Genomic DNA, 14,976 nt, shown 5'->3' on the forward strand with positions numbered 1-14,976 from the left:
TGCAGAGTCGTGATTTTCCCTGAGTACCCTTAGCCGGAATTGCAGGGGAACAAACAGCTTGTTCTCAGGAAGGTTCCCGGGAGCTGAACCTTGATCGGCCGCAATTTCGGAGACTAAGTCAGAATCAACAGAGGATATTATTATACCTAGGGGCAAAACACAAGCAGGATCTTCCTCCGAAGGAGGGCTGGCCATGAAGCTACGCGACAGTGCATCAGCTTTAATATTTTTAGACCCAGCCCTATAGGTGACCACAAAGTTAAATCTAGTAAAAAAACAACGCCCATCGAGCTTGTCTCGGGTTTAGCCTCCGGGCAGATTCTAGGAAGATCAGATTCTTGTGGTTGGTAAGGACCGTTACCTGGTGCCTAGCCCCCTCCAAGAAGTGGCGCCACTCTTCAAATGCCAATTTAATGGCTAAGAGTTTGCGGTTGCCCACGTCATAGTTACCCTCAGTGGGCGAGAACTTCCTGGAGAAGTAGGACACAGGGACTGAGATGGGTGAGGGACCTGGTACCCTGGGACAAGACAGCACCCACTCCCACCTCGGAGGCGTCAACCTCCACGATGAATGGCTCCATTTGGTTAGGCTGAATTAGCACTGGGGCAGAGATAAAACACTTTTTATGGATCTCAAAAGCCTGGACCGCCTCCGGAGGCCAGTGGAGGAGATCAGCACCTTTGCGAGTAAGATCCGTAAGAGGCTTAGCGATGACCTAGAAGTTAGCAATAAATCTCCTGTAATAATTAGCAAACCCCAGGAAGCACTGTAACGCCTTCAGGGAGGCCGGTTCGACCCATTCAGCCACAGCCTGAAACTTGGCAGGGTCCATGCGGAATTCATTAGGAGTGAGGATTTGACCCAAAAATGCTATCTCCTGCACCCCAAACACACATTTTTCAGATTTATCAAAGAGTTTGTTTTCCCAAAGGGCCTGGAGCACCTTCCTGACATACTCAATGTGGGAGGACCAGTCCTTGCAAAACACAAGTATGTCATCAAGGTACACTACAAGAAATACCCCCAGGTAGTCTCTTAAAATCTAATTTATGAAATTCTGGAAGACCGCGGGAACATTACACAACCCAAAGGGCATGACGAGGTATTCGAAATGACCTTCGGGCGTGTTAAACGCAGTCTTCCACTTATCCCCTTCTCTGACTCTGATAAGGTTATAAGCCCCCCGAAGATCAAACTTAGAGAACCATTTGGCTCCCTGAACCTGATTGAAGAGATCAGGAATCAAAGGAAGGGGATACTGGTTCCTTACAGTGACCTTATTCATGTTTCGGTAATCGATGCATGGCCTAAGACCACCATCCTTCTTCCCTACGAAGAAGAAGCCAGCACCTACTGGCGAAGTAGAGGGACGAATGTAACCCTTGGCCAGGCTTTCCTGGATATATTCTCTCATGGCCTTACGTTCGGGACAAGAGAGATTAAATATCCTACCCTTAGGGAGCTTAGCCCCTGGTACCAAATCGATTGTGCAATCGTATTCTCTATGAGGAGGTAACACTTCGGAGGCCTTTTTAGAAAAAACATCAGCGAAGTCCTGAATAAACTCAGGTATAGTGTTCACCTCCTCAGGGAGAGAAATAAAATGAACAGAAAAACAGGACATCATGCATTCATTACCCCATTTAGTAAGATCCCCAGTACTCCAGTTAAACGTGGGATTATGCATCTGCAACCAGGGAAAGCCTAAAACCAAATCGGACGATTTTCCCTGCATCACCAGTACAGAACACTGCTCCAAATGAATGGAGCCAACAATGAGTTCAAAAACAGGGGTATGCTGCGTAAAATAACCATTAGCAAGTGGAATGGAGTCGATACCCACTACCGGGACAGGTTTAGGCAAATCAATCAATGGCATAGCTAGAGACATAGCAAATTCCACAGACATAATATTAGCAGAAGACCCTGAATCCACGAAGGCACTGCCGGTGGCAGACCTACCCTCAAAAGAGACCTGAAAGGGAAGCAAGATCTTATTAGGTTTCATATTTACGGGAAATACCTGTGCGCCCAAGCGACCTCCCCGATGGTCACTTAGGCGCGGAAGTTTTCCGGCTGCTTATTCTTACGCCTTGGACAGTTGTTCACTTGATGCTTGTCATCCCCACAGTAGAAGCAGAGACCATTCTTCCTGCGGAGCTCTCTACGTTGTTGGGGAGACACGGAGGCCCCGAGTTGCATTGGTTCATCCGAGTTTTCCTTGGAAGAACGAAGCAACGGAACCTCGGGAGCCATCATGGGGGAGCCAGAGGAGAAGGTACAAAAACGTTCAAGTCTTCGTTCCCTGAGATGTCGGTCAAGACGTACCGCAAAAGCCATAACCTGATCTAGTGAGTCAGAAGAGGGATAGCTAACTAACAGGTCTTTCAGGGTGTTCGACAGACCCATTCTAAACTGGCACCTCAAGGCAGCCAGCGAGAAGCTACACACCACTTCCTAAAGTCAGAACAGTACTCTTCAACGGGTCTTTTACCCTGACGTAAGGTCACCAGCTGACTCTCGGCAAAGGCAGTCTTGTCAGTCTCGTCATAGATGAGCCCGAAAGCGGAAAAAACAAGGTCAACAGAGGAAAGTTCAGGGGCGTCAGGAGCCAAGGAGAAGGCCCATTCTTGGGGGCCGTCCTGGATCCAGGAGACAATTATACCCACTCGCTGGCTCTCAGAACCTGAGGAGTGGGGCCTTAGATGGAAATAGAGTCCACAACTCTCCCGAAAGGAGAAAAAAGTCTTCCGGTCCCCTGAGAACCGGTCAGGCAACTTGAGATGGGGTTCAAGAGGTGAGGTGGAGGGCACTAGCTGGTTAGCATAACGCTGGTCGCACCTCTGAGCCAGGGCTTGGACCTGTAGGGAGAGACCCTGCATTTTCTGAGCCATGGTCTCAAGGGGGTCCATAGTAGTAGGAACCAGGGTAGAAAAGGTACATGGGCCTGTGATTATGTAATGACGGGGTAGGGAGACAGACAGGTGAGCCCTAATCTACCCGCCACTCAGTCCCTGCCTACTTGCACGACCCATCCTAGGCGACGGCGTACAACTGGGCGATGGTCCCTTTGCTCAGTATGTGCACGACAGACAAACAGACAAGGATACACAGAAGCTAAGGGAAATGGGGCAGTTGCCCACGGCAACAGCGTGAGCAACAAGAGTAGTGAACGAGCCGAGTCAAACCAGGAGTGTACGAGCTACCAAGCGCAGAGCAGGAGCGTAGTCAGTAAAGACAGGGTCAATTTGAAGCAGAGGTCAATAGACTAGCAGGAACAGCAGAGCCAGGAAACAAGACAGAATCACAAGCAAAGGAAGAGCAGGAAATGATGGTATAAATAGACCGAGGGCGGGAGCTAGCTCCGTCTGGCCAGACTGTGATAGGTTCTCCCACTCCTCAGCCTACCAGCCTGAGTGGTAGCAGATCGAGTCACTCTATCAGACCTGGGAGCAGATGCAGACTCATTAACCACGGGCATCGACACAGAAGCTGTGTCAGGCAAATCTTTTACAACTACTACACTGTATATTAAACCTTATTTCACAAGCAGCAGTCTAACATGATTTCTCATTTAAAATGTGCATTCACATTCCAGCCTCCCTACCCGTATTGCTGCATATAGCAGCGTCTTTAGGGGATAGATGGTTAATGAGAATGGCGCCTATAGCCCACTCGGCATTTCCTTTTCTAACCTCCAACTCACGACCCACTCAAACTTTCATAGGCTAACTCACCGCCGCGTCACTGATCAGGTGACCGCCTTTCTGCCAAATGAAGTTGGCTGCCTCATCGCCACGTTACTGATCAGGTGACCACCTTTACGCTTCGTCACCAATCAAGTGACCGGCGGAGCCAATCCCAGCGAATAATACATGTTCATTGCATCTTATTGTGCCAGTGTCATCAATCACATGATCGGCCACAACAATTAGCGGCTTAGTTGCATATTTTAGGGGAGAAAGATTGTCATAACAATGCATCCTCATCTCTTAGTTAGACTATACTTCTTCCAGATCACTATGCACTACATTATTCAAAAGTACTCAAGGGCATTAGCAAATTAATGCAAAACTCTATTTCCTCTTATGATGTTCATTTATTATATGGTATTTCCTCTATTAACACCAAAGTTCATTTATTATATGTTATCTCTTAGATTAGCACCAAAGTCACAGTTGTTATATTATTTAACATATCAAGCACAGTTGTGTTAATTTTTATAGATTTATATCCTAATTTTAAGGAAGGATTTGGGTTATTTGACCCTATTCCTTGTTTTAAGAAGATGCAAGATCATATCCAATAGCCTCTATTTGATTTAGATGAGACAAAGAATTTCTCATGTAATGTTCACATTCTTTCAGACAAAAGATTTCTTATATATTATTAACATTATTTTATATATGAATAATATATAACAAATCTTTTGTCCGAAAGAATGTGAACATTATATGAGAAATTATTTCTCATGTAAATCAAATAAAGACTGTTAGATAGGATCTTGCATCTTCTTGAAACATGGAATAGAGTCAAACAACCCAAATCAATCCTTAAAATGTGGATATAAATATATTAAAATGCACACAGCTGTGCTTGATGTACTAAATAATATAACAATTGGCACTTTGGTGCTAATCTATGTGATTACATATAACAAATGAACTTTGGTGATAATCTATGACATAACATATAAAAAATGAACTTTGGTGTCAGAGGTTTTGATCAATTGGGGTCCAAGCACTGAAACCCCCAGTGATCGCTAAAACGAAGTGGCAGAATTGATCAGGTGAGCAATGTGCCGTTTCATTTCTGATCAGCTTTTCTCGGAAAGCTGAGCCAGCAATGTACAGGCTAACTTTCTCTTGAACCCGTACACCGCTGGCGCGGATTTACGGGGAAAGCTGATCAGAAATGAAATGGCACTGAGCACTTCTGTCGCTTCATTTTAGCGATCGGTGGAGGTCTAAGTTCTTGGACACTATGTAATGTCTAGTTACACTTTAAGGACTAAGATACTCCATACATTTGGTAGATATCAAGAATAGATACTAGCAGGTAGTTAATGATTGTTTAAAAGGCTGGAATAAAGGTAAATTTGTATAATCTAATTATTTAGCCCTCAGCTAGTGGTGGACTCTTTGTTAGGTTGTATGACTACAGCCTATTAGAAAATATGTGTATATATGTATATGTAGGGACATGGGTGGGTAATAGTATAGAAGGGTATTGTATTGGTATTATTAATGTATTGTTAATATATTGGGCCACATGTACTATTCATATAGTTGTTAAATATGATGCTATACCGTGTTTATACGTTCTGCAACGTAATGTGTTTTATATCTAGTGTGATTAGTGTTAGTTTTATTTACTATACCATTGTGTCATGAATCACTGCGGACACATACACAGAGTAAGTAAGGTAATAGAAAGCTGGTATACAAGAAAAAAAAAAATAGGGAAACGAGGCATAACCCTAGAAAGCCTAGTACAAATGGAGTGAGTCATAGTTAGTGACAGAACTCTACAAATAGCACACAACCTTTTACATTGGCGAGCCAGTCCCAAACTGTTTTTTATTTATTCTTGTGTACATTGTGTTCTACCATGAACGAAGTTAGGCGGATAAGCGTGGACAGGTAACACATGTACACGGTGTAGTGTTGTATTATACTGTCTGCTTATACACTCGAAGTTCAAATGGGTAGCACATTTTTATTTAAGGTTTAACACCAATTAAAAACAGCTAACCTAATTTGAAAAAATTATTTTTTATCTATCTGCTTTCAACAACATCTGCGTGCAGTTCTATGGTGATCGAATCGTCGGCAGTCGTACGACGCAGACCGCAGTGTGATCCAAAGTATTTACGTCAGTGTCCCTCAGCTGAGGTCCAGCCGGTTGGGAAAAAAAGGATCCATTCCAACTAGCACAGAAAGGACAAGAAGGACAATACTGATAAAGATGGCAGCAGAAAGAGTGACAGCGGCCATCTCCTTTAACAAAATGCTCTTGTAATTTTAAGGGCATGAGTCAAATTTAGCTGATAATTTTGATATACAAATGTATATAGCTTATAACCTACATCTCATATTTCACAAATAGGAAATGTACTCTGTTAGGTTCTTCATAGCCATGGATGGCGGTACCCACCAGCCTACTTGTATTAAACAATTTATTTATTAGGAGATTAAGAGATTAACATTTTCATTAGGCAGCTAATCTTGTTTAGGCATTCATGATGTAAGAATAGGCTACAATGAAATGTTCATTTTTAAGTAGCTTCCTGTTAAATGCTGAGAGGAAATTTGACACTGATGGAAGCTGCAAGTTGGCCATAGCATTGCATTGTGTCTAGTCGCCTGGCAACAATAAGGCTCTAATAAATCCAGCACTTGTACACAGAGGACAAATATATGAGACTGTTTTTTGTCTGCTTCTATTTGCATAAAAGATTTAAAAACGATAAGCAATATGAAAGTTTAATGCACTCAGTGGACAGCATATATTTAGGACTGATATTCTGTGGTTTAGAATGGAAAATCACAGAAAAGTACATAAAAGCAACATCGTTCATGGACAATGTCAATAATACTGCAACATTTCCTAAGGCTGGCATATACATATAATCTGCAGTACTATATCATTTGCATTCGTTTTGTTATATTAATATAATGAAGACATACAGTAACAGACTACAACAGACTATAGTCTGATCTTGCAGTCATACTCCCTTCTATCTGTACCCTACTTCTTCTTAACATATATGTGTTATTTTAACAAGGTGAAGGGTGCAAATGAAGCGAACATGACTGCAAGTTCAGACTACACAGGGTTTGTTTGTTGTCTGTTACCATGGAGAAGCAGAGGTCTGCATAGCAATTATAGAGGTGAAATGGCAGTAAATGTTTATTAAAGGGACCAGCATTTCACCTATTGAACTTTACTTATCCCTCACTGGCCTCTGCTATAAAAAGTTCATTGCCATTATCCCCTCTCCTAAACCCCTCCTCCGACTGTAAATAACGGTCTGCAAACATTTTGTGCCTTTTATCGTAATAATCCGGTGTCCCTTTGTGCGCACACACCAGAAGAGGACATCAATGCACAAGCGCAGGATTTAGTGTGCTGGGGGGAGACGAGGAGCTGACAATCAAAAGTTAGCAGGCGGGTAAACTCAGAAAGAATTGAGGAATGAAGATATGACTCTCCTCAAACAAAGATTTGACTCTCCTGCTCATTAGCATACAGTGTGGAAACACTAAAAAGTTGAATACTAAAGCTACAGAGCCGACTAAGAAGACAATTATGGGTTATATAGAAATGATTTTTCACCCTATACAACCAGGTATTGCTGGTTTAATAGGTGAAATGCTGGTGACAGGTTGCCTTTAAAGTCTATTTGCAAAGTTGCTTAATTTTAAATTTTAAAAAATATGTATAACTAATGTTATGTTAATCCAATACAAAAAAAACTCCTACTAATTGTGGCTTATTAATTTGTTAAAACTTAACGTTTATTTATCCTAATATTAAAACAATATATGCTGTAAAAATATAATGTGCTATAACATGTATATTAAAAAGGGGATTGCAGATAGAGGCTTTGGAGGCTTAAATAAAAGGAGCTTAATCCTCAGCACTAGATATTGTGCAACGTATCCATAGGGCTCCATTTACTTGAGGCCAAAAAGGGTTTCCTTTTAGCCTCCGTCTCGTTGGTATGAATTTGTTTCCCAGATAGCGAAGAGTAATCTACTAAGATTTTCTAGGCAGAGGCATTCCGCGCGGTATATATATATTTTTTTAACATGGGCGATGTATGCCACTGTATGCCTATATAATGGAATATGTCGGAGCCTTCCATCAGAGGTATAAATCGAACAATATTCCCGACGTATCCATCTGACAGGAGGCTCATACATGATGTGAACAGGCCCTTAGGCCCCATAAACACGAACGTAAAAACGCCCGTAATTACGGCCCATAACTACGGGCCCATAGACTTCTATTGGCCACGGGTACCTCCCCGTATGCTTACGGGAAGGTGCCCGTGCCGTTGAAAAATATAGAACATGTCCTATTTCAGGCTGTAATAACGTCACGGGCAGGCCCATTGAAGTCTATGGGGCTCCCGTAACTACGGGTGACTACGTGTGTGCACCCGTAATTACGGGAGCGTTGCTAGGCGACGTCAGGGGATAGTCACTATCCAGGGTGCTGAAAGAGTTAAACAATCGGCAGTAACTCTTTCAGCACCCTGAACAGTGACTACCGATCACTATATAGATCAACATGTAAAAAAAAAAAGAAGTTCATACTTACCCAGAACTCTCTGCTTCTTCCTCCAGTCCGGCCTCCCGTGATGACGTTTCAGCCCATGTGACCGCTGCAGCCAATCACAGGCTGCAGCGGTTACATGGACTGCCGCGTCATCCAGGGAGGTCGGGCTGGATGTCGAAAGAGGGACGCGTCACCAAGACAACGCCCGGGTAAGTATGAATTTCTTTTACTTTTACTACGGAAAGGGTTGCCCCTTCTCTCTATCCTGCGCTGATAGAGAGAAGGGGCTGCCGATTAGTGCAGTGCAATTTTGCAGTGTAAATACGGGTGGAATACTGGTGGCACCGGACCCGTATTTACGTGCACGGGTCCGTAAATACTGGTGCAACACAGGTCGAATACGTGTGACCAAGGACCCGTATTTACGCCAGTATTTTTACGGGAGGAAAAAAATAAGTTTGTGTGCATGAGGCCTTAGACTGTATTTGATTGACTGTCTATGAAGACTGCTAGGGCTTGTCCACACATAACCGAATTGCTGCATATTTTTTGTCCGAAATTGCAGACGGAAAATACGCAGCAGAATACAGTAGCAGGAAAGTGGGTATGAATGAGCAAATGTCATCCACACGCTGCATAAAATGTTAGTTCTGAAATTCACCTGCGATGCGTATTTTTTGTTCCGCAGCATGTCAATTCCTGCGGCGGAGAGTGGACTGAATTCCTGCGTTTTTCAGATTAGCTATCACCATCTCCCATCATTGAAAAAAAACGCAGCAAAATCCACACCAGTTTCTGCAGTAAAAAAACACAGGAAATGGTGCGGTTTTTCCGCAGCGGAATGTTGGTAGTTTTAGCAAAAATTGTGCATAAATTTTCTGCAGCAAATCAGTTACGTGTGGATAAGCCCCTAAATTGCTACTCTAGGTCTGTACACCTAGCGCTGCTCTGCATCCCTGCTCTGGCACTGCGCCAATAAAGAGAGGAGACGAGCTGAGCTCAAACTCACTCCAGTACAATTACACTAAGCTCCTGCTGCTCTGATATTAATTGAAACCCTACTACTAAACCTCAATGTGATAAAAAATTGTTAAAATATAAACAAGCCATTAGCTTCCTGACTTATTTCGCCATGAGAAAATGGCGTCATCGGGGTAGTAAGAGCTATTGGTAATGCTGTGAGATGCATCTGAGATTTCACTGTATAGTTTGATAAAAATTTAATTGTGCTCCCACAATATGAAAGAAATTATAAGGTTCACTGAAGTAACAATTGAGTAAAAAATACCTTTTAATAGTAACTTGTTAAAAACAGGGGTAACACACCACTGTGACATAAGCCCCACCGTGATTATTAAAAAATGTATTAAACAAAAAACACTGAGTCATTATGATGCATATATCTCGGTGTTTGTTACGATATTTTGTCTGGAATCAACATATATCCAGGGCACACCAGTAGTACAATCCCCAAATAAAGCACAGGTTTCCGAATAAATCGGATCCCCTAGTGCTGGGTGTAACACAATATGACTGTCCCCAATGCAAACATTCCATAAACAATAAACGACCCATGCATCTGAGCAATGAAAATAAATTGGTTGCGATATAACAAGCAAAAGAAGAAATACGGTGGGAATATTTTGCCTTGAGAATAACGCTTTCTCACAAGCAAGCAGCTACTTCCTGTGAAGATATTGTACAGGATTGGGAAGGCTTTTCACGTCTGAGTAAACAGATAATCTATGCTCGCTCGAAATAGCCTCTCGACCGAGATACAGGAAATACTGTCTTTGATGGAAGTTGACCATAAATTATGTGTATGCTTCTTCTTGGGCCGTAGCTACCCTGCATGTCTCAGGCAGACTGCTCACTCAAAAGAGAACAAGAGACATGTTTACTTCTTTCTTTGTGTTTTATACTCTGCTCTAAAGGTTCCACTTTATATTTGTAGGGTGATTAATTTTTTTGATACTTGTCATGGGACTTAGCGTATTAATAACCATGACCTTGGTTACTTTATAAACAATAATGCTTACAGTTTTGCTTTTTTTTTTCATTATGAGTTGTCAAGATCTTACTGAGATGTACCTTTGACCATTGACAGAAAGTTTCAGAGGCATTTCCTTAGTTTAGTTTTTAAACTGTTTACAATAAAGCAAGATTCACACTTAGGGTATGTTCACACAGAGGCGTCCGATACGGCTGAAATTACGGAGCTGTTTTCTGGAGAAAACAGCTCTGGAATTTCAGATGTAATGGCATGTGCAGGCGTTTTTCGGAGCGTCAATTACGGACGTAATTGGAGCTGTTTTTCTATGGAGTCAATTGAAAACGGCTCCAATTACGTCCCAAAAAGTGACAGGCACAAAAACATTATAAAACCCATTCAAATAAAAGGGCAGATGTTTGCCGGCGCATTGGAGCCATATTTTTGGACGTAATTCGAGGTTAAAACACCAGAATTACGTCCATAAATAGGGTGTGTGAACCCAGCCTTAGAGCAGGTTCAAACGTGGCGGAATTGCTGTGGAATTCCGCTGCGGCAGTCCGCAGTGGAATTCTCCAGTGGCCGTTTTTTACATTTGTTTCTATACATTTTTAGGCAAGTTAGTTCAGACGTTGCGGAAAACTCCGCTGCGCACCATAGGCTGCGGTGCGGAATTTTCCCTCCGTAGCATGCACTGACTGTTGCGGAGAAGAAGCGGAATTTCACTGCGTATTTCAGCCTTTGCAATGCAAAAACTGAAATCTGTGGCAAGTCTGCTGTGACATCCGCAACATCTGAATTACCTGTCAAATATGCAAATGTTGGTGCAGATTCTTTGCGTAATTGCCCCAAATCTGAACCCACATTTGCAGCGGAAAAACTCTGCCACGTCTGAACCTGCCCTTAGACTTCTTTCCAATGTAAATTAAGTGGACTGTTGATCAAAAAATGGCATCAGTTGGCAATATCAGAATATGTGCCATGCAAAATACAAGTTTTCCATCCCATTAAAGATAATGGTGACTGATTGGAAAATAGAATGCAAAACACTGCTATTTTGTTAATCAGTAACTGTTATAGATGAATCTGTTTTTCTCTACAGGGCGTTTTTAAAACCCACTTCATGGATTCATCTTGATTTTGTTTTTAGTCAACAAAAATGGCAGTGAACGTAAGCCCATACAGCTTCACTATTTTAAAGGCAGTGAAGGCTTTAATATATGCTCCATTATCATATGTATAATAAAGTAAATTTCCACAGAACAAAAGCCATGATTGTACCACTTAGTACAAAGAATGTGAGAAAATATAACGCACATTAAGTTTTGTGATGAAGCTAAATATGATTCATCTAAAATTTCAGTTATGGAACCATTCAACAAAGGTGTGCACAATCTGCTCAATATATATCATAATAAAATCCATTCATTTATTACAAAATATGAAGAAGTCGGTAGATGAAGCCATTAGGAACCAGGTTTACAGACTTTTATGTTTTCTAAATCTTAGTGCAATAGCATCATATAGGAGAATAAGAAATGTAATGAAGCAAAATAGAACATTAGACTGAAGTGCCCTCAGCCTAACTCATGCACATAGTTATATTATGGATCTTTGTTGCGCAGATCTGGAATACTGCACCCATAGTGCTCTGGGCCCATACTGTACCCGGTGTACTTCCAATTTTACACAGAGGCACACATGGGTTTTTATCTTTCAGATTCCACAAGAACCCACTAGGGAAAAACCTGTGACATGCTCAATTGCATGCCATTTTATGGAGCTATTCTTTCCTAGAAGAATTGCTTTTAGGGCAGAGTCCAGTACCTCGTGGAGGCACCATACAACGCCAAATGTACCTGTAATGCACTGCTGTGTTCATGGATCCTTACACTATGTTCTTTTTTTTTTATTAAGCCAAAACCATGAATTGACCCTAAATGGAGAAGATGTATGCATCAAATATTGTACAGTGTGAATAGGGCCTAAAGTGGAGCCCCATGTTCTGGAGATAAGTACAGGTCCCAGAGCTGTATATGCCATAAATGTCTTAGATGGGAATATCCCTTTAAGAGCTGAATTATATGTGGGAAATATATATATATATATATATATATATATATATATATATATGTAGTAGATCTTGATCTAATGTTATAATAAGATGTGCTGCCTTTCACTGCAGGACATTCAGCTAAATTCCTCTTGCTTGCCCTGCAAATCCATCAGTATAGGTGTTACTGACAGATCTTCAAGAATTGTCTGAAACTTGAAATCCCACTAATGGGAACAATCCTAATGATTACATTACTTTAGGGAAAGCTAGTTATGTGATTTTCGAAGAATCTAATACCTACAGACAGTGTGGACAGTTTACTATAAATTGCAGACTACAGTGTATAAAGATCCTCCTACGTTGGGACATTTTAATGAAATGTAAAATGTCTATGAAATAATATAAGTCTTATATTGTACTACTAAGCAATGATACATTTCTTTCACATCGGACACACTACGGTATATCAGATTGTAAAGGGAAATAGCAGTAATGAGTGTGGACAGAGAGCACTACTTACTTTTGTTTTTATGATGAGAGGTAAGGGTAAAAGAAGTAGCGGGGTTACCACAATCAGTAGAAGCCTGCGGTACATCCATATGTAACTGAGAAGAAGCCGCATTGTACTGGTGTGCCGGTTCTGCTTACCTTGATGAACACAAAAAAAACTTAGATGACCTTTAAATAGACAAACTTGATTAATGTTTCTCTACGGAATCACCTTTAACCACTCTCAGGCATTTCTCAGACCTAGTTACTAATAAAGTTTTATTGTTTTACTGCAGGAATTTGAGTATTGATCAAATGAGAAATAATTGAAAATAACAGCTACAGACTTTCCACAGACTTTTCTGTTAATCAAACATTGCAGTAAGAAGATTAGTCAGTAGATTGCAATGACTTTATATATCATTTATCTATTGTAAAAAGAGAAGCCAAAAAAGGAAACAGCCATTAAGGTGGATACCATGTCAGCTTTATATTCCCTCACTCCTAAACCTGCCTATCATATAATTAAAGCTGCAAATAACCGGCCATAACACGGTTCAGTGCGGGAGGGGTATTTAAGTGCCAAGAATGGATCAGATCTATTAGGGCAAAGGATGGAATCCTTTCCCAAATAAAACCTTTAGGAAAAGTTTCCCTGCTTTGTTCTGACAGGATCCGATCCAAGTCGAATAATTCAATATACATTCCCTTCATTGAGCTTTGTTACGCCTATCTGAGCCTCTGAGTAATATTAAGCCGTAATATGGTGCACGTACAAGTGTATTTCATATGGAGGCATACATAGGTTTTTAACTTTTGTGTAGTGTGCTTTATTTAATAAATATAAATTTTCTTCGTATACTCATATGGTCATTTTTTGACAGTTACGTCCTTTGCCTTATACATACCCATTTTTGTGGTTTAAGTCATAGTTTTTTTTTCTTTTGGATTCTCTGCAAATTCGACAGAAAAAAATTGTGACATGCTCCACCACATTCCATAGGTACAGAACTTTCTCCCCTCAGAGCATTGTTTTTAGAGGAGACAACTCTGTACATATGGCGCCCTACAGTGCATTGTGTGGCGGCACATGGAGGCCCCTATTGTTTAGTTGTATTGAACTGTACAAAACTCATTGTGCCGCCGTGGGATTATTAATGATGATAAGAATGAAAACGAATTGCTGTCAATATAACAAAGACGTTGGTATAGTTTAGGACTACCAGGTTCTTCTGTTCATGTGTGCAGTGAAGATACTTTCATTCCATTCCCTTGTGTTGAATATGCCTGCCGTATTTAAATGGAATAAGATATTAGACTCCCTAATAGGAAGTCAAATCTAGGAACGGAGAGAATTGACAATAACTTAACAAAGAAGAAACTTGTTGCAAACTCTTCATATTCTTCATTACAGTTTGTAAGTCAGGCACTGAGTTCCCTTGAGGACACCTGCGTTACAGTTTGATAGGTTTATTGTCCCAGTCAAAGTGTATATTCTGTATTGTGAGACCGCTGTTGTGTTTTTAGACAAATAGTGCAATACATTGGTATTTGAATTGTACTGTTTCTAGGTGGTAGCAATAAGGTAACATTGCAGTTTAATATGCTGCCAGCTGCGTACATGTGCTAAAGATCGCAACGGTATGTATCTTTGGGGGTGCTTGGTTCAAATTTCTGTGACTAGGAAGCCCTAGACTTCATTTATTAACCTATACCCATCCTAGACCAACATCAAAATAAATTATATATATATATCACCCTAGACTATCGGAGTCAGAAATACTAGGCATTAAGGGGTTTCAATAACATTGATGGCCTATTAATGCTAGAGCGGTGAGGGCCGAACTCCGGGACACTCGCCAATCAGCGCCCAATCTTCTGTGGATACCCATAGAGTGTTATGGTAGAACCAAAATTTGCTTGTTAAATCATAACTTTCTATGCATTGTGATTTCCAATGAGTAGCATTTTTTTTCTCCTGACTTATACTTTGCAATGTGTAAAACATTTTCTGGGTATACATGCTTGCGGTCGTTTTTTAATCTAATGTAAAGAAAGCTTAATCATTGAATAATGAAAAGCTACGTAACTTTCTAAGCCACATTCAGACATGGTGGATTTGTTGCAGATTTTCCATGGGTATTCCGCACTGAC

The 14,976-nt window shown here is 41.0% G+C and overlaps 1 protein-coding gene across 1 annotated transcript in view; it reads right to left on the bottom strand.

Moving 5' to 3' along the window:
• SLC13A1 (solute carrier family 13 member 1) overlaps window positions 1-12,955 on the bottom strand; it is a 79,130-nt gene extending 66,175 nt beyond the window's left edge. The window contains exon 1 of the mRNA XM_075855053.1: window positions 12,854-12,955. Coding sequence (XP_075711168.1) covers window positions 12,854-12,955 — 102 coding nt within the window. The remainder of the gene's footprint in view (window positions 1-12,853) is intronic.
• Between the last annotated feature and the right edge of the window lie 2,021 nt (window positions 12,956-14,976).

The sequence above is a fragment of the Rhinoderma darwinii genome, chromosome 3 (assembly GCF_050947455.1).
Source record: "Rhinoderma darwinii isolate aRhiDar2 chromosome 3, aRhiDar2.hap1, whole genome shotgun sequence".
In the NCBI taxonomy this organism is placed as follows: domain Eukaryota; kingdom Metazoa; phylum Chordata; class Amphibia; order Anura; family Rhinodermatidae; genus Rhinoderma; species Rhinoderma darwinii.